Raw genomic sequence first — 26,252 nt, forward strand, 5'->3', positions numbered from 1 at the left:
CTGACTAGGAAAAAGATGAAACAAATTTAAAACGTAAAAAGAAGAAGAAAACCAGACGTGACAGGTGTCTGCGTGCTTGACAAAGATTGCCTTTGCAAGGGTGCCTCAGGTGAGGGGCGTGGCCAGATCAGGCACGCCAAGAAGCGGGTGTATCGAGCATTAGCTGCATATCTGTGCAGGACATGCCAGGCGACGTCTTTACAGAAAGCCCAATTGTTAGGGTAAGGGGGCGTGGCAGGCTATACAGGACAGGTTGGGAAGGGGTGGGTGTGCAAGAAGGGGGCGTGGCCATTTTAGTGTAGCACTGTAACTAACAAGTACCTGGTTTCTTGGCACTGCAAAGGTCACCCTGGGCGCGGTAGGAGAACGCGCAGTTGAGTTATTCATGTATCTGGTGAATTTTTATTCGCATTTTAAGGACATAGTGAAAACTTCTTCTAAGAATGAAACGAAAGAGAAGCGACAATTATAAGGGATTATCGGCAAAGGATAGCTGTTTAATCTGCTGCGAAGCCACAACATGACAGAGCGTGCGCTATACAAACGACAAATAACGACTAGAGTATTGTGTAGGGAGGGTGTCTGCAGGTGTACTACGAAATCTAATGCGTCAATACACACGGGTAGCATATGTAGTGTCTAGTCCCTGTTGTGTGGGTGCATTTCAATTTATAATGCGTTTTATTTGCCATAATCAGATGGTGTGTCAGTCAGAGCTGGGGATATTCACGTATGAACCAATGGCAGACACACTGATGAACTATTTCATGACACCGAAAAAAGAAGTGAGCTAAATTGCGCTTCGCATAGGAGGTCCGTGTGTACACACCCTACAGACACGGTGACTGAGACAGCTCCTGAACGCACCCAGTGTTTTTTCTAGGCGTGAATACAAATCTTTGCTTCCTTATCAACTCTAAAAATGCACCCGCTCTTCTTCCCACACAAGCAATGATCTTTTCTGTTAAAAATCAAAAAATTATCTCACAGAAGTCTTAAATCGTCCTCTCCCAAAAATAATATCGCCGCCAGGTTGCCCTCCCTCAAGGCTCCACTAATGTGAAGAGATGACGGCATCCTTTTGAACTTTCATCCACACTGCGTGAGCTTCTCTTGGAAATTACAAAGTGCCTCCCGATGCGTGGCGTTATTACAAATAAAAAACAAGAATTATATTTACCCAGTAATTAGTGGGTTTGCACGTCTCACGCTGGTTAATTTCTTTCCGTTGCGGATAGCGAATACGGCAATTTCTAGAGACAAGACCTGCGCTCGCACTGACAAAACCGAAACCTATCGTGGGGCGGGACTTCCGTTTTGTGAAGCCCGCGTCCACGGAGTGCCTGGCCTGAGGAACAGCCCCATGGAGGGTTCAGATGTCCGGAGTGCCGGTAAGTGGGCCTTAGTTGTAGGGGGAGGCGGGAGGGGGGGTCTTGGTGCGCTTGTGTGTGTGTGCGCGCGTGTGTGTGAGTATGTGTGCGACGGCGGGGTGGGGGGCGGCGGCGGTATGTGTGTCTGTGTGCGCGTGTGTGTATGCAGTGTGCGTGCGTGGGTATGCCTGCGTGTGTGTGTGCCTGCGTGTGTGTGTGCGGGACAGGGGATGTGCACGACAGCCTTGGAAACAAGAAGAGCCCGGTGAGTGGTGGGGTGGGGCGCGTGTGTGGGTGTAACTGTGTGTGTGCGCGTGTGTAGCTGTGCGTGTGTATGTATATGTGTGGCTGTGTGTCTGTTAGCTGTGCGTGTGTATATGTGTGTGTCCCGATGCATTGTGCCTGCATGGGTGTATGTGTGTGTGCACGCATGCGTGAGTGTGGCTGTGTGTGATTGAGAGAGGCTGTGAATGGGAGGCAGGGGATGTGCACGGCGCCGTGCGCGCCCTCGAGGGCGAATCTGAGACAGCAGAAGCGCATAACCGAACGCTGTCTCAGATTCCTCGAAAGCGAAAACAATAGGTCTTTCACTGACGCTCGACCTAAAAAGGCGGAAAGGGCTTGGAGGAAAGAATTCGACCCCCCAAAAAAATCAGATTATAAACACACGATTCTAAAATACAAAAAGGCCTTAAAATCTTCACAGGCGACCTTTTTTGAGGAAAAAATTAGGTCCTCATCAAATTCATTCAGGGAAACCTTTGGTATCGTGAAGAAACTTCTTAAAATCCCGGACTCTTCTCCTCCCTTCGATCCCTCTAACCATCATTGTAACGAGCTGGCAGTTTTTCGATCTTAAAATCCAAAACATCTTGCGGCTTCTTCCTCCATGTAAACCGGTTGAGCTGGAAGAAAGGCATTCAGCAGTCTCCCAGCAAGCAGTTCTTACTTTTGACACTTTTCTCCCCATCACTGAAGACACACTCCTTCCTATTTTTCAATCCATCAAGAGCGGCTCCCTGCGAGACCCAGCTCCAGTTAACATCTTAAAGTTAGTTACATCTACCATCCTTACCCCAATGGTCATATTGACTAACACCTCTCTATCACAGGGCATTGTCCCTCCGAACTGGAAGAGGGCAATAGTAAAAGCCCTTCCTAAAAAACCCAACCTTGATCCTTCGGTATTGAGCAATTATCGACCCATTTCCCTACTTCCAGGTATTAGCAAGGTGGCAGAAAAATACGTTAACCGTCAGCTATCCGCCTTCCTTGAATCAGGGGACTTAATCCAGCCTTCACAGACAGGATTCCGGCCTGGTCAGGGTACAGAAACGGCAATGATTGCGGTGGTAGAGGAGACCAGAAAGATCTTAGATTCAGGAGGATCAGTGGCAGTGATCCTCCTGGATCTGAGTGCAGCTTTCGACACCGTTAACCATCTAACCCTGATCCACCGGCTTGAGCGTCTGGGAGTTACAGGGCTTGCCCTATCCTGGCTAAAATCTTTCCTCCACAGCCGCACTTTTCAGGTGGCTGAGGGGAACTCTATTTCCCATATTACTCTGGTACACTGTGGCGTCCCCCAGGGCTTATCTTTGAGCCCTACGCTTTTTAATGTGTACATGTCTCCCCTTGAGGAAAAAGTTACCCACATGGGGTCAAACTTTTGAAGAATGCTGACGATACCCAGCTTATCGTATCCTTGAGTCAGCTGGATCGTTCTCCCGCGGATCTTTATTCCTGTCTTGAAGACATATCTAGCTGGATGGATAGTTCCCATTTTAAGTTAAATAGTGACAAAACTGAGATCCTGGTCATGGGCAATCAATCACACTTCCGCCCTGAAACCATGTGGCCACCTTGTATGGGCTCGCCCCAGACCCCCAAACCTGACATTGAAAGTTTGGGTATTTGGTTGGACCAAGAACTCACGTTTAACACTCAAGCCAGGAAAACTGAGGGGATCTGTTATGGCCTCATTCGCACCTCCCGGAAAATCCTACCTTTGCTCCCCCCTCAATCTAGGAAGCTCTTGATTCAGGGCCTCATTTTGTCAAGGCTGGATTATGGCAATGCCCTGTATCTTGGCGGCCCCGAGAAGGTAACTGCTAAGCTTCAGGTTGTCCAAAATACAGCTGCTAGGCTCCTTACAGGCACTAAGAGCCGCTGTTCAGCTAAACCCGCTCTTAGGTCACTTCACTGGCTGCCTATACAGGAAAGAGTATATTTTAAATCTTTATGCACTACTCATAAAATCTTCTATGGCAATGCCCCTCCCATTCTGAAGGATCTTATTGTGCCTGACAAAACTAACAGAGCCCTTCGTTCCACTCACCTTTACCTGGTCTCTATGCCCAGGATTAAGAAAGCCCAAACGGGGGGACGTCTTTTCTCCTATAACGCCTCCAAACTGTGGAATTCCCTCCCTCCTGTAATTCGGGCACAACCCAACCATCTTTCTTTTTTGTAAATTGTTGAAAACTTGGCTATTTCCTTAAACTTTTTTTATTTTAGCACACTCACCAGCGCTGGGACGCTCACGGGCAGCCATGCGCTTTACAAATCATATTTCATTTCATTCATTTCAAGGCTGAACCTCTTAACAGCTGTCATGCCCAAGTTTCATTTTGGATTAATGGAAATTCACTAAAGCTGAAGAGGGACAAGACAAAGGTTCTGCTGGTGGGCAATCAATCGCACATCTTGAGCCCCCATCAGCGGCCATCTGCTATGGTTAGCACTCCTTCACCAGTTCAGGTGGTAAAAAATCTAGAGTATGGCTCGATGACAAGCTATCCATGAGACACCAGATTAATAAAGGAGCAACTATCTGCTTCTGTATCCTTAAGAGGCTAAGGAAAATCTTGGTGTGCCTCCCGGCTCCTGCTCAAAGAATAGGAGTCCCGGGTCTTGTAATATCTAGACGGGATTACAGAAATGTTCTATGCCTAAGTGCTGCTACCTGGTTGATATAATAGCTTCAAACCGTACAGAATGCGGCTGCCCACTTCTTCTCCATCCTCCCCAATTTACGGCTGCAGCCAGTATGTTACACACCCTTCACTGGCTGCCAATTGAACATCAGATTCAATGTAAAGCTTTATGCTATATGCTAAATTGTCTTTTCAAATCAGGGCCGTTATACTTGAGATCCTTGATGTCCCAGGATACACCTATATGACTGCTCCAGTCTAGTCACTTGGATTTGGCTGCAGTCCCTAGAGTCAAGAGAACCCTCCAAGGCGATCGGGCATTTGAATATAGGGGACCCAAACTGTGGAACACTTTGCCACAATCATTAAGAACTTATAAATCTATGACTGTTGTTCATAAGCAGCTTTTAATTAATAGTTACCTGTGGATTCAGTAACTTTGGTAGGATGTGTGAGGATACCAGTGCTGGGAAACCTTGTTTTAGGTAGCCATGCACTTTACAAACGACATGACATGACCACATCCATCTGGGGTGATGGAAACAGTGAACAAAAACAGAGTAACTGACTTTATACGTCTGGATTTGTTTGTTGCATTTGACACTATACACCACCACATGCTACTGCAAAGACTTCACAATATCAGAATCCGCTAAAATGCTTTCAAATTAATTTCTTTGACAAAGTGTAGTCTAACTATACCCTTCTATATCACCTCCTCACACACAACCCTGGGGTGTTCCTCAGGGGTCCATCTTATGCCCACAAGTATTTGATTTCTCCCAAACAACATTATCAAATCTAATTACTTCATACAATTTTCCTTTTTAAGTCTATGCAGGTGACCCCCAAATAATTTTTTTAAAAGGATATCTCGGAAGACCTCTGCAATTCACAACTTGATGACATCCTTCATTCCATAAACACATGGATGATGAATAACCATCTAAAGCTCAAAATCATAAAGACAGAGATTATGACCTGTGGACAATGGCAAAAGTACCAGCCTCCTGCTATTTGGCCTGAGGAACTTGAAGCCACTTCAACAACATCAAGAGAAGTTAGAAACATAGGAGTAACCATGGATTCAGACCGATCCTTGATACAGCATGCCAACAACGTCACAAAGGGTGCCTTGAACACAATGAGTACACTACATTGCATCTATATTATAGAACCAACATAAAATGCAAGCCATCCTGTACGCGTGTAATCTCCAAGCTTGACTATACCAAGAGCCTATATCACGGCGAACCCGCATTCATCATACACAAAATACAACTCATCCAAACTGCTGCTAAAGGTCTTCTTCGCCACCTTTACCCAAGAGAACGCATGATTCCAGTACTGCAATTGCTCCACTGGCTACCTATGGCTAGAAGGGCAATGTTCAAGGCTCTGTGCATTGTCAACAGAGACTCCCAAGGAAAAGGACGTTATATCTGCAAGTTGAATCCAAGCAATACGAAACAAATGGAACGCTGCGCTCGAGGCTTGGACAATTTGGAAGACTTTAATATAGTCCACTACCTTAGGTCCCAAACATCTATACAATATGACCACTTCATTACATCTTGCAAAGGCACTCAGATCTGTGATGATAATAAAGAAAACTCATCCAAAAAGATCTCTCTATTTCTCTCTCCCTTCAACTATACCAGCTCGTTCTACTAATCAGATCTCTCCTTCAATAGGCAAGAATATGTGCAGAATTCTTAGCTGGAACATCGCAGGCCTAAGATCTAAGATTGACGATGAGAACTGGCTGAACTTTGTCTCATCTTTCGATATTATATCTTTTCAGGAAACGTGGGATATAGTCAATAGTTTCGATCTAGATGGGTTTGCTCATTTTAACATTCCTGCTATACCAAGTGCTTCAGGAAGAGCAAAGGGCGGCCTGTCTATATTATTTTCACTTAACCTGAAAGGGAAAGCTAAACAGTTAGAGACAAGTTCCCCTTACTTTTTAGTAGTAGAATTGTCAGTGACAAACTCGCTCACAATCTTACTTATTCATTTCTATAATTCTCCAGAATTTGTCAGCACAAACCAACTTGTAGTATCACTTGAGGAATTTCTAGAAAATTATAAATTAACTAAAAATAGTTTTGAGATCATCCTTATGGGTAACTTCAACATCCATCCTTGCCATAAGGATTGCATCATGGAAGACAAAGGGGGCCCACCTCTCTCGCTCCTCACGCACTTTGAGCACACTAAACATGGGGAAGCGATGGAGAACTTTTTGGCCTTCTTTAACCTTTATGAATCAAGTAGCTGTCCAACAGGCCCTAGATCCCTAACATTTAAAGGGAAAGACACAGGTTCGGTCATAGATTATATTTTTATTTCACCTTTTATTTTGGGTTTTATTTCAAGCTGTAGGGTAGTAGATTCTATTTTTAGCGACCATAACCCTGTGGTATTAGAGGTTGCACAGGGGGGGTTATTAGATTTTAAAGAATCCGACATACGTGTGTGACTGATTTGACAACCAAAGACCAGGGCAGAAGGTTGAAATGGTCTAAAGTGACCCTGATTACCTAAAAGAGGTATTGGTAAAGGTTGAAGTGGAGGTTGGCATTTGTTTAGATCCTTTTGCCTCTAATAATAGAACAGTGGAGGCTTTTAATATTATATGCCAGCAAGTAAACAATGATCTAACGCTTAAACCAAAATCAGAGGGGCAGAGAGGAACCAATTGCTCTAGGGCTCATTCCGCCCTTTTAAAGGGATTAAAGGAGATACCTAGAAATAAAATAAATATAGTCCTACTCAGGAAGGCCTATAAACAGGCAATTTATGCCAGGAAGAAACAGATTAAAGAACAAGCATGGAATGACCTGCAATCAGACGAGGTCTTGCGGGATAGTTCCAAATTCTGGGAGGTGATTAATCACCCCTATTTTTCAGGGGCGGAGAATCACGCCGCAGAATGTGTTATACCAGATGAGCAATGGCTATCCCATTTTGGCAACAAATATAGTCAGCCTACATCTGCCCATGCTCAGGAAAACAAGGCACCGGGCCCTGACGGGGTCCCTGCAGACTTATATAAAGTGACACCCAAATTCTGGGGAAAGATTTTGACAAATGTGTTTAACTGCGCTAGAGAAAATAAGTTCCCTCAATCTTGGGTTAGGTCAATAATTATACCGATTTTTAAAAAGGGCCTAAGGGCCGACCCTGCTTGCTATAGACCTATTTCCCTAATTGACTCTGCCGTCAAGATCTTAGGCAGAGTCATTTTGGGCAGGATAACAAATTGGTTAGAAGGCAGGGGAATACTATCAAATGCTCAATATGGTTTTAGGTCTAAAAGGAGCACCCTGGATGAGTGCTTACATTTGCACTTGATCATTAGTAAATATACCACAGTGAAAGAAGGGACTCTGTATATGGCATTTATGGATCTCTCCTCAGCCTTTGACCTGGTTAACAGGGCAAAGCTGTGGGGAGTCCTGTTACATATGGGAATGGAACCTCCATTGGTGAGTTTTTTGGCAGATCTACATCAAGGATTAGAGGCTTCTGTTAGAGTCACTCAAGATGGAAGATGCACTGGACTGTTTAAATCCCAGAGAGGGGTGAGGCAAGGGTGCATCCTTGCCCCGCTCCTTTTTACTTTATACATAATTGCACTTGAGCCAGCGCTCTCCATCATGGGAGTCCATGTCCCACATGCAGGAGAGATTAACATCCCGGTCCTCCTGTACGCGGATGACGCGGTCCTACTGGCCCGAACGGGCGTGGCCCTAAATAAGTTACTGGCCTCTTTTGGGGATTTTATGACATCATTAGATCTCAAAATAAACACACAAAAATCCCAGGTCATGATTGTGGGACTTAAGGGCAGGAAAAAGAAACCCATAACTTTTAGCTGTACAGGAAAGGAAGTACTTAGGGTCTCCTCCTTTACCTATTTGGGCGTAATTTTCGACGATAAAGGAACATGGGGCATCCAACACAAGTCTAAATCAAATGCAGTTATTAGATCAGCCGCAGCTCTTTTGAACTTTGCTAAAAGAATGGGGTCACGCCCAATGGAGGCCATTCTCAAGGTCTATAAAGCCAAATGCATAGCATTCGCTACCTATGGTGGGTCAATATGGGGATATACAAACTCAGATAATATTCAGAAGGCGGAAAATAGATTTCTTAGAGCACTACTTTCCGTCCCCCAGTCCACTCCCATTTTTACCACTCACTCAGAGTTAGGCATTGGGTATGTCACAGATCAAATAAAATCTGCCCCTGTCATCTCTTGGTTAAAAACCTGGCTAAATGACGAAATCTCCCTAAATCACCAGATCCTCAAAGATTGCCTGGCCATGGATGGAGCCCTAAAAATTCCATGGCTGGCCTACGTAAAATCTATGTTATCACTTGTGGGACGTGTAGATCTTTTCCACTCCCCTGATACCATTCATATAGAGGATGTCATGATGATAAAAACATCATTGTTAAACTCTTTTATTGCAGAGCGGGAGGAAAGAGAGTTTAAAAAACCTACCGTTAGAAGCAATTACGCCCTCATTACTGCCCCAGGTTTAGAACCCTACCTGGTCTATGTTAACAAACCGTTCCACCGTTTCCTTTTAACTAGATTTCGTCTAAATTTGATACACTTTCTGTTGGGCACTTATGCCAGATGGGAAACTCCTGATAATGCAAGTCCATGAGATTGTGATCATTTCTCATCTCAGGACACTCTACATTTTATCATGTTTTGCGATCATTATGCACAAATTCGGAAAAAATACCTCCTACCTATTCTTCGAGAGGCTGGCTTTTTACAGGTCAGACCAGCACTCTTATTTTTGCAATTGTTGCATAATGTTCGAATAACTTTTCATGTAGCAAATCTTTTAGTAGCAGGAGTTCGCATAAACAAAAGGCGTAACAAAGGAAGACAAGGACAAATCCTAAATGAAATATTTTAGTAAACTCCGCTGTTTTAAAATTTTTTAAGATTAGGTGAAATAATTATTCTGTTTGATTAGTTTACATTGTTGTATTATTTTGTGCATATACATTAACCTTTTTGAACTCATCAAATATGCTGACTTGATATATGATATATTTTGTACAGATTTTATTATTGTCACACTTTATTGTCTTTTTTATATATTTGTATCCTGTGTCTTTTTGTGATTTAAAAAAAAAATCGAATAAAAGTGATTGACTGACTGACTGACTATACCAGCTCAGGACCACAAACATATACTAAGGGGCTCATTAGGATTGCGGATTTTCCGCATCCTCGGGGCCGGCGGAAGCCACCGCCGGCCCAGAGGATGCGGAAAAACCGCAGCGGACTGACCAAAAACCCACCGCCACATTAGGATGGCTGGTGGGTCCTGGTTTCCGTCCGCAGCTTTTCCGCCGCGGCTGTCTTACAACCGCGGCGGAAAAGCTCTAATCTGGTGACGGTGTCTCTCAGACACCGTCAGGCAGATTAGGATGGGATGTAAAACATGCTTTTCCGCAGCGGCTTTTCTGCCGTGGAAAAGCATGTGTAACTTCACTGCGGGGGCCCGTTGCGGGCCCCCTAGGTGAAGGGGAGGGTGGGGGTGCACATGGGGGGTACCTATGGTACCCCCCTGCATTTGTATGCAGAAAGCGGCAGGCACCGCGAGGTGCCTTCCTCTTTCTGCATGCAAATGCAATGACTGCATTTTTAACATTGCCGCGGGTGCAGCTTGAAGCCGCACCCGCCGCAATGTTAAAAATAGAGGATGTGACCGCCAGGGTGGCGGTCACATCCTAATCGCACAGGAGGGGACTCCGCAGCCCATGCGGACGTCCCCTCCTCCTCAGTGATCGCAGACGGACGCAAGTCCGTCCGCGATCATAATCGCCCCCTAAATCTTAGATTGTGCAATCCATTGCAGTAACTAGCTGAGCAGGTTACATCATATGAAATATCTTAAGGGGGCCTGCAGTGCTGTTCAAAGCTACCAGCATACTAAAAAGCATAACATTGTGCATCTGTCTCTCACACTTCATCATCCAACACACTGCTAGGGTCTGCGTCCCATAACATGATAACAGCACCTTGGTGGTCGTCAACCACAACACTGAAACACTTCCCACATTGGATCGAAACAAAACAAAATCTTCCAGCCACACACCCTACATGGTGTATGGTGCTACTCATGTTTGCAAGCGCTTCAGGACCTCACATGGGGGTTGTAAACACTATATAAGTGCTGCTGTACAATACATCACCTATGGAGGTAATGCATCTTCTGCGGGATGTTGTGTTTACTATGCAGGTCACATAGGGTGAGTTTCAACAAGATAGCTTATTGGGCTAATGTGTATTAAAATTTGGATCCAGGAAAGCCATGCTCATCTTTCATCCTTCTGAAGATCATAGAATGAGTACCATGGAGTTGGGAAATAATAAACCCATTATTAAGTGTCGAGACACAATGTTGTGCAATATAATCATACATAATTATGCAAACATATATCGACATGCAACTAATAAAATGTATACATTTAAATGGGCAGTGGGCAGAGAAGATTGGCAATAGTTTCCTGTCTGTAAACTAAGGACGGGTGCATCGTATTGAACGGGTATTTCCACTGTACCTCATTGTGTCTGTATCTTGCTTTTTCAGAAAGCTTGAGAAAGTACAACGCTTTTATTTCAGTATGTCCAGTTTCTGAAGAGAGGATCTGGCATGTGTCTTTTATCTTTGGTCTACATTGCCCCAGGATACACTTCTTGTCCTTTATGGAAATGAGTGTGAGCTGTAAGACCTGGCTTGGCAGCCACCTCTTCCTCTAGGCCTCGAGAGGCTCCTGCCTCTTCAGTCAGCGTCTCTTTATTATCCGGTTAGTGAAAGTGTTACTGTAATGTGGAACACAGAGAATCACCAGTGCTATCACCAAAGAAAGTCCTACTATGTCTGAAATTAGGGGCGGGGATAGAATAACGTGAGTTTGCTGTGCCCCCTGTTGGCATCGCACAATGTGGGCACTTCTAACTACCCAAAAACACTAAAATTGACAAACAGGAGGGAAAGTATTATGGGCCCATCCCCGCAGTGGGATACAAAACTATACAAAGCTGCGCCCTGCGAGCCACCGCTTCCCAGTACATAGCTGCGGCAACAGGAACAAATCAAAGAAGCAGAAACAAACAGATCTCAACACATACTGTGGAAAAACATCAGTCCTAGCCCCTCAGATCTTATCCAGCTTAGCTCTTGTGTGCCATGACCCTCCAGGCATTCCATGTCAGACGTAACCATGAACAAAAAACACTTGGAGACTTTCACACCAGAAACAGTGAAATGTTAAGAAAGTGGGAGAGAAGTGTAGTAGTGCATCAGCAGTTTTAAAGATAACTATGAATTCGTTACACTCATCACACAATCCATCCTCTGCTTCCTAATTAGCAATTTTAACAAAAATTATTTCAGCTCAAACAGATGAAAAGTTATTACATTCATATCAATGACACATCAGGTAAGTACTCTTTGAAAGTTAACTGGTGCTCTTCAGTTATTTAAAAAAGTTTCTAATATTGGCAAGATAGTGTAAACATCCCAATTTGATAGACTGGGGAAAAGGATTTGTCTGCAACAGGAAACAAAAACATTAAATAGAACCGATAGAATGATTCATTTTTTGTCGTTATGTTTTTTAATTCACTGTGAATAAATATTAATTTTCAGAACATATTATTCACAGAGCTTCAGCTATTTTAAAAGGGCACTCAGAACTCCGTACACTTAGTTCATACGTTTGCAAGTCACGAGTAAAATAAAAGCAGCAAGTCACGAGTAAAATAAAAGCTGCAAGCAACCTTGCTGACTGGTGCTGGCATCTATTACTAGGAAACATTGCCTTACTTTCGGTCCTGATGTCACAAGAATCACAAGCTCCTATATGTAACAAGATCTAGATTCCTATGAACTATAGTACACTGTTATGAAATACTGACTATAGAAAACACCTGATAACCCTGGCTTCACTTATTTGTTGAAAACAATATCGTAGACCTCATGATCATCCTTGACTAGTTGGAACACTGGGCATGGATAAAGAGGACAGTGCTTTAATGATACCACCTATACCTATGATACCAAAAGCAAAACAAACCCCCTCGGATGTAGAGTCCATCAAGGTTCTCCCTTTTCCCCATAACGGTTTAACATTTATGAGACCCGCGCAAGATCATCTGGCAGAACCACTGTTCACATAACGTATCTATCCCCAGGTTCTGCACATAACTGGGTTACCGCATTGTTAATATTGGCCAATCAGGAGGCAGAAAATAAGAGTGACAATGAAGCAAACAAATGGTAAGCAATGGTTGGGCTCTAAGCCCTTTGAAGTAATATATTTTGCAAGCAACAGCACATGCGCCCTGCCTTAGGTGAGACTGTAAAAGCGGTATCAGACCTGGAAGATCACAATAGAAGAGGTAATCTAAGGATTTTTTAAATGCTGAAAGCCATTGAAGGCCAAGAAATTCAACTAAATATTCAATATCATGCACTATTTGACAAGTGCTGCAGTATGGGATGATTTGGTTTTCTGCAAAGAATAATGACTGTTACAAAAATGTTTTCTACCAGAGGCGGCTCCTCCGCTATGGCAGAGGAGCGCCACACCACTGCCTTCAAGCAGTGCAAGATTGAAAAGTGGAAACATAAAATGATAATAACTTTTAGGTATTATCATTTTATGTTTGGGCTGCTTTTCGGGCTGGTGGACGGGGCTTTTCTGCTTTCGGAGCAGGGCAGGGGAGGAATGGTTTGCCCACTCCTAAGTGTGCAGTGACCGTTTGGTTAGCCCTCCTGGGCCGCCTAAACCATTCATGTGCACTTTCCCTGTTCACCATGCAGGCTGTGTTACAGCCCAGGCCCACATTCCCTGGCTGAGCATCGAACCAGGATGCTTAAAACCAATCACAATGCTGAATTGCAGCGTTGTGTTGGTTAGGGGAGACTGAGTGCCTACCAATCACAACGCTGCATTGCAAAGTTGTGATTGGTCAGTGGGGCCTGGCTGTGCTTCCTGTTCCTCGAGAAGACCAGGAGCAGAGACGCAGGACTGGGTGGCAAGATAAGTAAATATATATATATATAAATATTTTATTATGCATATCCCCTACCCCCCTGCACCTGCCCCGCAACCAGCGAGCCATGCCAGACGCCACTGTTTTCTTCACTCTTGGTAATATCCTTTTTTAATGCTCATGATCCTCTTTTTGAAGATATTTTATGGCTGGGTTCACTATGCGCTTCTTATGGAGGCCTTGTGCTAGTTATGAGCTTTTTTATGGTGTATTGTGCTTGCTTAGTTTTTAGACCTGGCAACACCACAGAAGCAGCAAGAGTGCAGAAAGGGACTAGTGGTATCTGATCCACATAGGGAGGCAATTAGTGCTAGGGGGCAAATTGCTTTTTGACACTTGCTGGAGGTAAATTAGGTGAGACACAGTAATGGGGCTTCTGTGAAACACAGATACATATAGGCCTCCTAAGTCACGTATCTTGATCCATGGTTTAATGGAGTGGAATTATAGGATGTCTTTCTATTTAACTTGAAAACATTCAGATAGTCTCTTTATTGGCACCGTTAGCTCTTTGAGTTAGTACTGTTCATGGCCATTTGTATTTAGGTTTTAGTATTGACTTGCATAAGGAGATGGGTGACAATTGTGCTTATTCCCTGTTTGCAATCTACCTGGGGTAAGTGCTTGGTGAAATATGCACTAGGCATAATAATAACTAATTTCAGCTGTTTGGACATCAGCTGAGTTGATAGTGAAGTTTATCTGCTATTTTGCTCTGCTACTTTCCTAATTTTTTATACTGTCTGTTTTTTAGCCAGCCGCCAAGTAAATAATGAGGTTTCCATGCTACTGCACAGCTGCTGGCCAAACATGCATTCATTTCTGATAGTTAGTCAGTAGACCGGCAACTAATGAAGTTTCTTTGCTATTTGCAAGATTGACATCCTAATAGTGCATATTGTCTGGTATTCGCAAGCAGATGGGTAAATAGTGACATTTCTGAACTATTTGCAAAGCCGCAGAGTAAAGAGTATGTCTTTCCTGCTTTCTAGATGGTGTACAGTCAAAATATCGAGTTTTTTATATCGAATTACATTAATATCGATTCAAAAATATAGAATGGACAGAATATCGACTGGACAGAATATAGACTACAAAAATATAGACTAGAATAGCAATAATATCGATTCCAAAATATAGAATGGACAAAATATCGAATGGACAGAATATAGGCAACAAAAATATCGAATTAGAGGTAAGTAAGTTAATATCAATTTTTAAAGTGTTTTTTATGTAACTATATGTGTGAAAAGTGTATATTTAATTCATAATTTATTTTAATGAATTAATTTTATGGTATTTTATTTTTGCGTAAAAAAACTCAGTAGCGGGTTGTGGGTTTATAGGGAAATTGGGTGGGAAGTAATTTAATTATAATTAAATAAATATGTTAATTTATTTATTGGTAATAATTTTTGATTAATTGTTAATTATTAATTGGTAAATAATTAAAATTAAATTGGTAATTAATTTTAATTAATTGGTTAATTGATAATTATGTTAATTATATTAATTTATTTTCTGTCGCGGGTTATGAGTTTATAGGGGAATAGGGTGGGAAGTAATTCAATTAACAATTAATTAAATATGTTAATTTATTTATTGGTCTTTATTTTGAATTAAGTTTGAAGTAATTATTAATTGGTAATTAATTAAAGTGTAATTGGTAATTAATCTTAAAAAATTGATTAATAGGTAATTAATTAAAATAAAATTGGTAATTCATTGTTAATTAATTAATAATTGGTAAGTAATTAAAATATAATTGGTAATTAATTTTAATGAATTAATTAAATGTTAATCATGTTAATTGTATTAATTTCTTTTTAGTAGTGGGTTGTGGGTTTATAGGGGAATAGGGTGGGAAGTAATTTAATTATAAGTAATTACATTTTATAATCTATTGGTTATTTTTGTTGAAATTAATTAATTTATTATAAAAAACTAATAATTATTTTAAAAAAAATTAATTGGTATTCATTTTTAATTAATTTTCATTCATATATGAAGTATTTATTTTCCCTACTGTTGCACTCTCAGGAGTGGGAATAGTAATTTTTACCCCTACGCTATCCAAAGCTTTCCCTACTGTTGCACTCATTGGAGTGGGAATAGTAATTTTTACCCCTACGCTAGCCAATGCTTTCCCTACTGTTGCACTCACTGGAGTGGGAATAGTAATTTTAACCCCTACGCTATCCAGCGCTTTCCCTACTGTTGCACTCACTGGAGTGGGAATAGTAATTTTTACCCCTACGCTATCCAACGTTTTCCCTACTATTGCACTCTCTGGAGTGGGAATAGTAATTTTTATGCCTACGCTATCCAACGTTTTCCCTACTGTTGCACTCTGCGGAGTGGGAATAGTAATTGTTATCCCTACGCTATCCAACGCTTTCCCTAATGTTGCACTCTCTGGAGTGGAAATAGTAATTTTTACCCCTACGCTATCCAACGCTTTTTCTACTATTGCACTCTCCGGAGTGGGAATAGTAATTCTTACCCTCCAGCTATCCAACGCTTTCCCTACTGTTTTTTCTACTGTTGCACTCACTGGAGTGGTAATAGTAAATTTAACCCTTTCGCTATCCTATGGTAAACATATTGTATATTTTATTATTAATACTATGTTTATATGTTTATATATATATATATATATATATATGTATATATATATATATATATTCTAATGGTATATATATATATATATATATATATATATATATATATATTTAAATTATATTAATTATCTAATATTTTTAATGTATTGAAATATTTTAAGTATTTTTAAGTTAGTTATATTTATTATTTCATTAATTTTAAATTACTTTTAACTATTTAAAAAAGTCGATATTTTGACTATCTATATTTTTACATCGATATTTTTGATTCAATATTTTTGTACTTACCTGTTTGGAGATAGGAAGTCGATATTTTGTCATTCTATATTTTTACTCGATATTTTTGTATATCAATATTTTTGACATCGATATTGTGTCAGTGATTCTTTTTAGAAAGATGTCAGGTAAATAATTAAGTTTATTTGTTATTTGCATGGCCTCTGGCCATATAGTACCTAATGTCTGCTCTTTTGTCAGCAGCTGAGCAAAGAGTGAAGTTTCATGGCAACTTGCATGGCTACTGGACAAATAGTGCATAAAGTTTGCAATTTTGACATTGGCCAAGTGAATAGTGATGTTTCTTCGCTATTTGAACAACAACTATCCAAACAGTACACAATGTCTGCTATTTAGCCACAGGACCAGTACATAGTAGTTGTTTGCATGGCTGCCAACCAATCAGTAGACATTCTCTACTACTTATCCAGCAGCCAAGTAAATTGTGAAGTTTCTTTGCTATTGCATGGCTGCCAACCCAACCAATGTAGAATGTCTACTATTTAGCCAGCACCTGGGTAATTAGTGAAGTTTCTCTGGTATTTTCATGGGAGCTGGTCAAACAGTGCAGAGTCTGTGCTATTAAGCCATAGACCAGGTAAATAGTTAAGTTTCTCTGCTATTTGAAAGGCCACCCACCAAATAATAAATAATCTCTAATATTTAGTCAGCAGCTGGGTAAATAGCTCAGAATATGGATTATTTACCTAGTTACTGGCTAATAGACGCCACCTTATTCTTTTGTCTCCACATTGTTGTGGAGACAGGAATTTGGAGCTCGAATTTGGAGTTGGCGTTTGGAAAGCTCAGAAATAAATCAAGTCTAAGACAAGAAAAAGAAGAGTTTGCAAGGTATGTTACTATGCATCTCCTTTCAAAGCCATACGACACCGGCAGCAAATGGTTAGGTCTAAACCAGACTACAAAGACTAATGCAACCCTTTAACATTAAGTAAAAAACTATGTATCTTGTCAGCTCTATTTCAGGTTATTTGCTTAACCTTCTGTAAGATTGTCTACACAGCTGTGAAAGAAAGCTTGATTGTGATGCATTTGAGAGCGACTGAAACAGGTGCACAGTTTTGCAGAGTTTTGGGTGAATCCTTTTAAGGAGGAGTTGGGGGAATCAGAACATTCTATCTCTGGTCAGAAGGAAGGCTAGGCTACAGATTTATTCCCAATGAGACAGTTCGAAATAATTACAAGATGCAAAGGATGAAAGGCTGTTATTGCAACCATCACCCACCAATTCCTGCGTAGAAAATAAGTGGTAAACCCTGATTGGTGACTATACCAACCAGGCAAAGTCAGCGGTGTAGATCTACCAACCCTAGTAGGTGAGCCTAGAGCAGTAAATGGAATTGTTGTTAACTACCAAAACAGGTATAACCTGCTCTTAACACTGTTCCTAGCCATTCACAGAAGCGTCTTCCCTTTTGGAAGGGAATTCTAGGCAAATTCTTATTTCAGATGGCAATCAAGTGACTTAGAAGGGACTGCCCTGACACCCAATGGCATATGCTAGTTGCTTCTGTGGGGAACTGGATTTTTGGCTGAGGAGGGTGTGAGCCCTTCTCAAGCAACAGCCACAATCCCTGTCAGGGTGTACCACAAAAATCACCAAGTTAAGCTGTGCTTAATCCTTGGTAGCTTTGAACAAAAACAGTCTGACTTAAACACACAAAAATCCTGCATCAATTTAGAAAAATAGAGAAAATGTTGATAAATGATTTGACACAAACACAACCAAAATCCAATCAATAGTACTGGAGATGTGCAATTTCCAAGATTTCAGGTAATTATAGCGCTTACAAGTACAAAGCGGCACTTGTGGTTATCTGGTTGTGCGAGACCGGGTGAAAGTCACAAGTTCAGGCTGAGTTGGATGGAGTGAAAGCCAGTTACAGGGACCAGGTTAGTCCTGCTCAAAAAGTTAACTTCTAGAGTCGGGCGTGAAGAGTTCCGTTTAATGGTAAAGGAGGCCGCGAGGAGCAGGGAGAACGTTGTGGAAGGTCATTGCTGTAGCGCAAAGATTCTGTCGAGTGTCGCAGACAATCATTGCTGGAGTTTTGTGTTGGTGGTCTCTGCGGGCTGTCGATGTTCAAATGCCAAGTGCAGATCTTGCATTGCTGATCGTCGCTGGTTGTCGGTGAAGAGCGAAAAGTTGGGAATCAGGAACTCACTCCAGCGGAGGCCAGAGGGCCCAGGCAGTTTCAGTGGCAAGTCCAGGCAGCATGTCAGCTGAGCAAATGCAGGGAGGCCTCTGGAGCTTGTTATGTCCCTGTAGCTCTAATAGCAGGTTATTCAGCTGACCCTTGGAATCACTTCAGCATGGGATGAAGGATGCAGGTCAAGTCTTTCTTCTCAGCATGCAGGGCAGGCTTCAAGCAGCATGTCAGAAGACCACCCTTCTTCTGTAGTCTCCCCAGGTGCATGAGTGTACAGAACAGTGGGTCCCATATTTGTACCTGATGCACTCTTAAAGTGGGAGAAGCTTCTAGAGTTTCATCCCTACAGAGGTGTCTGGAATTTCACTGCCCTGGCTCTAGTCTAGCTGGGGCACAATAGGCTAGTGTGAAGCCCTGTGTGTGAGCTGGGCCAGTGCCTTTGAAGTGCAAGCGTGGAAGGTGACAGCTCAGCCCCCAAGCGTGCCAATACCCATACCCTCTATGGTGATGCTGTCTAGGAGGTATACATAAAGCCAACTACACCTAGTCATGAGACCCAGGAACACGCTACAGGCACCAAATGGTTAGGGCAAGAAAAACTTTCTAAAAGTAGCATTTTCAGAATTGTGGCTTAAAATCTGATCTGACTTTACCATTAAAGAGTGTTTTAAATTACAATTCTTCAGACATCAAACATGTTTTTTCTAGCTGCTCCCAATCAAAAGTTATCATTTATTAAATGTAATACGGTAACCAATGTCTTCCTACGGGAGAGATAGGCCTTGCAATAGTGAAAAACGAATTTGAGAGTTTTTCACTACCAGGACATGTAATACTTAACCCCTTCGGCGCTGATGACGAGCTGGGCTCGTCATGGCGTAGCCTCCTCGCACGCTGATGACGAGCCCAGCTCGTCACGTAAAGTGCGTTTTTTAAAAACCCACCGTGCGAGCGGAATTCCGCTAGCGCGCATGCGGTTAAAAGTACATCTCCAACTTTTTTAATACAATGTATTTTTGGATATGGGTTGTTTAGGACCTACCCTAGGGGTGACATGTGTATTTAAAAGGAAGGCTTAGGCCTGGCAAAAGGGTTATTTTGCCAGGTCGAAATCATAGTTTAAAAGTGCACCCACCGTTTGCAATGGTAGGCCTGAGGTATGTTTTTAAAGGGCTACTAAAGTGGGTGGCGCAACAAGTACTGTAGGCCCACTAGTAGCACTTAGTTTGAAGGCCCTGGGTACAAGTAGTCCCACCTTACTTGGGTTTTATAAATTAATAAAATAGGCAAATGTGGTGTAAGCAAATTTGACCATGTTGAAATAAGAGAGCCAAAAGTACTTTAGCACTGGTTAGCTGTGAAAAAGTGTGCAGAGCTCTAAAAGCCAACAAAAACAGGTTCAGAAAACAGGAGGGTGAAGTCACAAGTTTGTTTGGGGGTGACTCTGTAGAGAGAGACAAGTCCAACACCCTCTGAAGATTTATTGCAATATCACCCAAAAGGAGATGTAGGACAAGTCTGGTTTAGAGGCCACGTGATGGGTAGGAGGTGGCCTTGCCTGCTGTAAACAGAGATTTTAGTAACTCTCCTTCATCCGTGAGTGAATGTGAGCCAAGAGTATTTATGTTCACCTGGCTATGGTGAATTGATGTGCAGATTAGTATAATTACATGAAGTATTTCATTGCTCCCTCTGAACAGCATGTAGATATTAAGAACATTCATATATGATGTTACCTTTTCTTTCTAGAATACAAATACCACTCAAGATCAAACACAAGCCTACTTCGACTTTAACTTAAACAAGGACGGTAGTTATTACAATCATAAGAAACCTAGGGCTACATTTCCATTTTTTGTTTTGCTAATGATACGCTATTCTAGCTATTGGTATTTTAACTGGTAGCATAATAGCATGATTACAAAATAATGTATGATGGAATCCGAGTTTTCACTGTCCTAAGGAGTTCCTTGCTAAGGATATCAGATAGTTCCACATTCTTCTATCTAAGTAATAGCACATGGTGCTCTACTTGTCTGCTTCCGTGCCTCGTCAGCGGTATGAAGTGCTTCTGTATATAAATGTAAATATATTAGAAATCATATGACCCTAATATAATATGAACAGGAAGATATATAGTGACTGAGAAGTTGTTTGTTGAGAAACAGGCACCCAAGAAAGCAACCTGCACTTCTTCTCCTTTGCAGGAACATGTAGATCATGAATTATTTCTGTCACAGCTGCAGGAATCACTGCCAGATTATTTAACAGAGGCCTATCAATGTTTAATTTTTTTTTTAAATGTACATAATATAAACGTAAGGAAGGTTTGGGATTTAGCAAATCCATTTTGACAAGGCCTACTAAAGAGGAGAATTTCAAGTGTTCTTTTATACCTTACCTGGGGATGGAGCACAAATAGAGCAGAAGTTGGGCCACCTCTCTGGTGGAGCACCAAGGGGCCTCCCATGCTGTGCTATCAGTAGTCACCTGGATTACAGCTCTGCCTTGCTTATCTCTGCTCCCTGCAGGAATCATGACAAACAGAGACAATATTTTTTTTATTCAGATATCATCATACAGTACATACTTTTATGTTTTCTCTTCCTGTGACTTCTTCTCTAATCTTGTTCCTTTCTATACAGTATACTTGCTTCCACCTTGTTTCACATAGCATCCACATTATTATTGCTATATTCTCCACTGCTATTTTTATTAAGATTATCTGTACATGCCTCCCTTCTGGTGTTATGATTTTTATTTCCCCAATCCCCCCTTCTCATTATCCATACTGTGTCTCTTTTGTAATTCCTTTCATCTGTCAATTAAGAAAGAAATCTCCTTTTGGTACAAGAAGCTTTTGGACGCTGATAATTTAGAAATCCCACCACAATCATCAATCTGGAACCAGTCCCCCTTCGAATCTACCATAGGCGATTTCTTAGAACCATCTCTAAAACTACTCTATACATTCTAGCTAGTTTAAAGGAAAAACCACTTCTTTGCAACCAACCGCTTTACTACACGCCTGCCCGAATTGCTAAGTTCGCCCCACTTCCTACGCCAAAATGCCCTAAATACATGACACCCAATGCCAATGATATCAACATTTTTTATGAGTGTCCTGATCTAGGTATGTTCTGAAAGGGGGTGGGAGATTCTATGTGTAACATTTTCAAAGTTAACATTGAGGTCAATATATCATTAGTGTTCTTCTGAAACAATGGCCTATCCACTTTAGACCTACCACAGACACATAGAGGATTGTTGCTATATTTGGTCCTGCTTGCCTGTAGAGGAATATGTATAAAATGGAAATATCCCCACCCTCCAAAAACAGAAGAATGGCTAAAATCCCCACTTGCCAATGCCCCCCTCGAGCTTTAAGGGACTAGAGATAAACCCATGAACATCTGGCAGCCCCTTACAATCTGGGGCCAAGAATTGAGACTATTATAACTTCTGTGGTACTAACTATTTTGTCCTATGATTACACCAAGCCTCCATAAAAAGAGGTTGGTCGGGTCGACCTAAGCAAGTGCAGGAAGCCTAAGGGCACCCCGTTAGAAAACAATGGCTTTTTAAGATCTGCAGTAGCTTATTGGTGAGATGAGGACAAAAAAAATATCCTTTCATCTGTCTTCCATTCCTCAAACCTACTAATTTCCTTCCATTCCATCAATTCATGGGTACTTTCTTCCTTCCTTTGTACCTTCCCTCCTTCCCCCTTCATACCCAACCTTCTTTCCTATCTTCTGATTGCTCATTTGCATCCTTCCTTCCTTCACCTTTCCTGTATCCTCCTTTCTTGCCTTCCACTAACTTCTATAGTACATTCTATCCTTCCTTCCTCTCTACCACTCTTACCATTTTCCTTTGCTTCCATCCATTAGTCTCAGGGAGTTAAATACATAAAACTAACATCTGCTATGTCCTGCAGGACAGAAGTTAAAAGCAAACACAAGAAGATGATGGATGGAGTGCTGAAACTTTTCAGACACTTGCCCCCAGTCACAGATCTTGGCTGAATCCATCATTGTTCTTTAGCTCATATCGCCACCCCAGTTCAGACCCAGCGATTTGCAAATCGGCCTGGACTGTTCCCATGAGTTACAAGGCCAAGACTGAACAGCCAAGCCAGGACTTCCCTGGATTGTAAACAAGCATCCTGGGACCGGTTTTGGGGTAACACACCTCATCAGTCAGGCCAGCTTGAATCCAGAGGCAAAGTGAGCAAGGGACCCACTTCTGGGCATAACCTGCCAACTTAGGGCGAACAAAGCAAACACAAGGAGAGGATGAACGGAGCGCTGAAACTTTTCAGACACAGACCCCCAGTCAAAGATCTGGGTTGAATTCATCATCGTTCATTACCTCACTGTGTCACCCCAGTTCAGACCCAGCCATATGCAAATCAGTCTTGACCCTGTTCCATATGGGAACAATCCTGCCCGAACTGCCAAGCCAGTCTTCCCTGGACTGGAAACACTCGCTCCTCCTAGAGCCCTGCCTTCCAGAGAAAGTGCAGCTCCATAGCGCCTGGTATCGCTTGTGCATAGCGCTCCTGTATGCGCCTGGTATTGTTTTCTTCAAATTAATTAATTTAATAATTTGCCTGGTATCGTTTTTCAGCTGATTAATTTAATTTATTAATTTGCTCAGTGCTCCTGCATAGTGGCATCTTTATTTACCATTTAATTAACAGCGCGTGTACTGCATTCTGGCAATTTAAAGATCGACTGTGCCCCTGCTTTGAATCGCGCTACCCTACCGCCATTTTGCTGTTGTTGTTGCTGTTTACCTGTCCCCGTGTCTCCTCCCCGCTCCCGCCTCCCAGCTGACCCTCCCACACACTAGCATCGATCTGCAGGCCCCGTCCCCCTCTACCTCTGTGACCGTCTGGCTCTCGCAATCAGCGGTCGCTCCCACTCGCTCCTCCTAGAGCCCTGCCTTCCAGAGAAAGTGCAGCTCCATAGCGCCTGGTATCGCTTGTGCATAGCGCTCCTGTATAGCGCCTGGTATCGTTTTCTTCAAATTAATTAATTAAATAATTTTCCTGGTATCGTTTTTCAGCTGATTAATTTAATTTATTAATTTGCTCAGTGCTCCTGCATAGTGGCATCTTTATTTACCATTTAATTAACAGCGCGTGTACTGCATTCGGCAATTTAAAGATCGACTGTGCCCCTGCTTTGAATCGCGCTACCTTACCGCCATTTTGCTGTTGTTGTTGCTGTTTACCTGTTCCCGTGTCTCCTCCCCGCTCCCGCCTCCCAGCTGACCCTCCCACACACTAGCATCGATCTGCAGGCCCCGTCCCCCTCTACCTCTGTGACCGTCTGGCTCTCGCAATCAGCGGTCGCTCCCACTCGCTCCTCCTAGAGCCCTGCCTTCCAGAGAAAGTGCAGCTCCATAGCGCCTGGTATCGCTTGTGAATAGCGCTCCTGTATAGCGCCTGGTATCGTTTTCTTCAAATTAATTAATTTAATAATTTTCCTGGTATCGTTTTTCAGCTGATTAATTTAATGTATTAATTTGCTCAGTGCTCCTGCATAGTGGCATCTTTATTTACCATTTAATTAACAGCGCGTGTACTGCATTCTGGCAATTTAAAGATCGACTGTGCCCCTGCTTTGAATCGCGCTACCCTACCGCCATTTTGCTGTTGTTGTTGCTGTTTACCTGTCCCCGTGTCTCCTCCCCGCTCCCGCCTCCCAGCTGACCCTCCCACGCTCCGCCCCCCCACTATCCATTTATGGACAGATGGACTTACGCGCAGCGTCCACGCGCTACGGCCGCGCCGAAGGTGCGCCAAAGGTAAGCCCGTCTACGCCCGTCCGTGCCTGGTCCGCGCCCAGCGCCAGACCCCCTGGCCCCCATCCCACCCACCCCACCCGCATTACATACGACGCCTCCACCCTCTTTGCCCTTAACCCCGGCCGACTCTCCGACTGCGCTCAAGCCACCCCCGGACACACCCAAGGACCCTTCACGTGCAACTCCTGCAAGTTTGACAGCACCAAGACCAACTCCACATCCACGAACACCAAACAGAGACCCGACACCAACCACCTAAAATGCATCCTGCTCAACACCCGCTCGGTCCACAAACACGCCATCGACCTCTGGAATCTACTAGACACCATCTCTCCGGACGTCGCCTTCCTAACTGAAACATGGATGAACGCCTCCTCAGCCCCAGACATCACCATTGCCATCCCGGAAGGCTACAAGATCATCCGAAAAGACCGAAACAAGCAAACAGGAGGAGGCATCGCTATTGTCCACAAGAATTCCATCCGAATCTCAACCAGCTCAGACGTCAACCTCGCTAACGCCGAACACCTTCACTTCCAGATCCACACCGACCCCAAGACCACACTCAGAGGCACCCTCCTCTACAGGCCTCCAGGACCCCGAGCACAATTCAGTGAAGACATCACTGACTTTATCACCCCACACGCCCTCCCCTCCAAGGACTACATTCTACTGGGAGACCTCAATTTTCACCTGGACAAAAATAACGACAGCAACACCACCGCCCTTCTGGAAAATCTCGCCAACCTCGGACTCAAACAACTTGTTAATACCCCCACTCACCTCGCAGGTCACACACTCGACCCTATCTTCACCTCCAGCAAACATATCTCCTTCAGTCACACCACAGCTCTCCATTGGACGGACCACAGCTGCGTTCACTTTATCTACAAAAAGACCACAACCCACAACCATCCTCAACCTACTCTGCGAAGAAACTGGAACAAAATCACCATCGACCAGATCTCCTCATCGCTTCTTCAAAGCCCCCCTGCCCACTCATCGAACGCCAACCAAGCAGCCATTAACCTCACTCAATGGCTAACCAACAGCGCCGACAACCTAGCACCCCTGAAAAAACGTCAAATCAAACAAGGCAACAAAAACGCCCCCTGGTTCAACGATGATCTCAAGAAATCCAAGAAACTCTGTCGCTCCCTTGAGAAGACCTGGAAAAAAGACCCAAACACCAGCACCAGAGACGCCTTCAAAAACGCCACCCGCATACACCACCAACTGATCCGAAATGCCAAAAAAGCCGCTTTCAAAGACCGACTTGACAACAACGCCCACAACAGCAAGGAATTATTCAACATCGTCAAAGAATTCACCAACCCCACTGCCAACTCCAACGACATCACTCCCTCTCAAGACCTCTGCGACTCCCTAGCTGCGTTCTTCCACGACAAAATCGCAGACATCCACAACAGCTTCGACAACCAACCCGGAGACCAATCCACCCAACCTTCTGCCACACCTTCACCCCCCTTTGAACATCCTTAATGACTGGAACCCAATCTCCACTGATGATACCATCCGCCTGATGAACTCCATCCACTCAGGATCCCCCTCAGACCCATGCCCTCACCACATCTTCAACAAAGCAGATTCCATCATCGCACCCCACCTCCGAGATGTCATCAACTGCTCCCTCACCTCTGCCACCTTCCCAGATAGCTGGAAACACGCCGAACTCAGCGCCCTTCTGAAAAAACCCACAGCTGACCCCACCGAACTCAAAAACTACCGCCCCATATCACTCCTTCCATTCCCGGCCAAAGTCATCGAGAAAGCCGTCAACAACCAGCTCGCCGCCTTCCTCGAAACCAACAAATCCCTCGACTCCTCACAGTCCGGCTTCCGAGCCAAACACAGCACTGAGACCGCACTCATCGCAGCAACAGACGACATTCGAAATCTACTGGACAATGGTGACACCGTCGCCCTCATCCTCCTCGACC

The 26,252-nt window shown here is 43.2% G+C and overlaps 1 protein-coding gene across 2 annotated transcripts in view; it reads right to left on the reverse strand.

The window, feature by feature from the left end:
* The window catches only part of KIAA1755 (KIAA1755 ortholog), a 696,136-nt gene that overhangs the window by 331,215 nt on the left and 338,669 nt on the right, over positions 1-26,252 (reverse strand). For both annotated transcript variants that reach the window (XM_086932242.1, XM_086932241.1), the window contains exon 5: positions 20,876-20,999. In XM_086932242.1, coding sequence (XP_086788368.1) covers positions 20,876-20,999 — 124 coding nt within the window. The remainder of the gene's footprint in view (positions 1-20,875; positions 21,000-26,252) is intronic.

This window comes from Lissotriton vulgaris, chromosome 7 (genome assembly GCF_964263255.1).
Source record: "Lissotriton vulgaris chromosome 7, aLisVul1.2, whole genome shotgun sequence".
NCBI classification, from domain to species: domain Eukaryota; kingdom Metazoa; phylum Chordata; class Amphibia; order Caudata; family Salamandridae; genus Lissotriton; species Lissotriton vulgaris.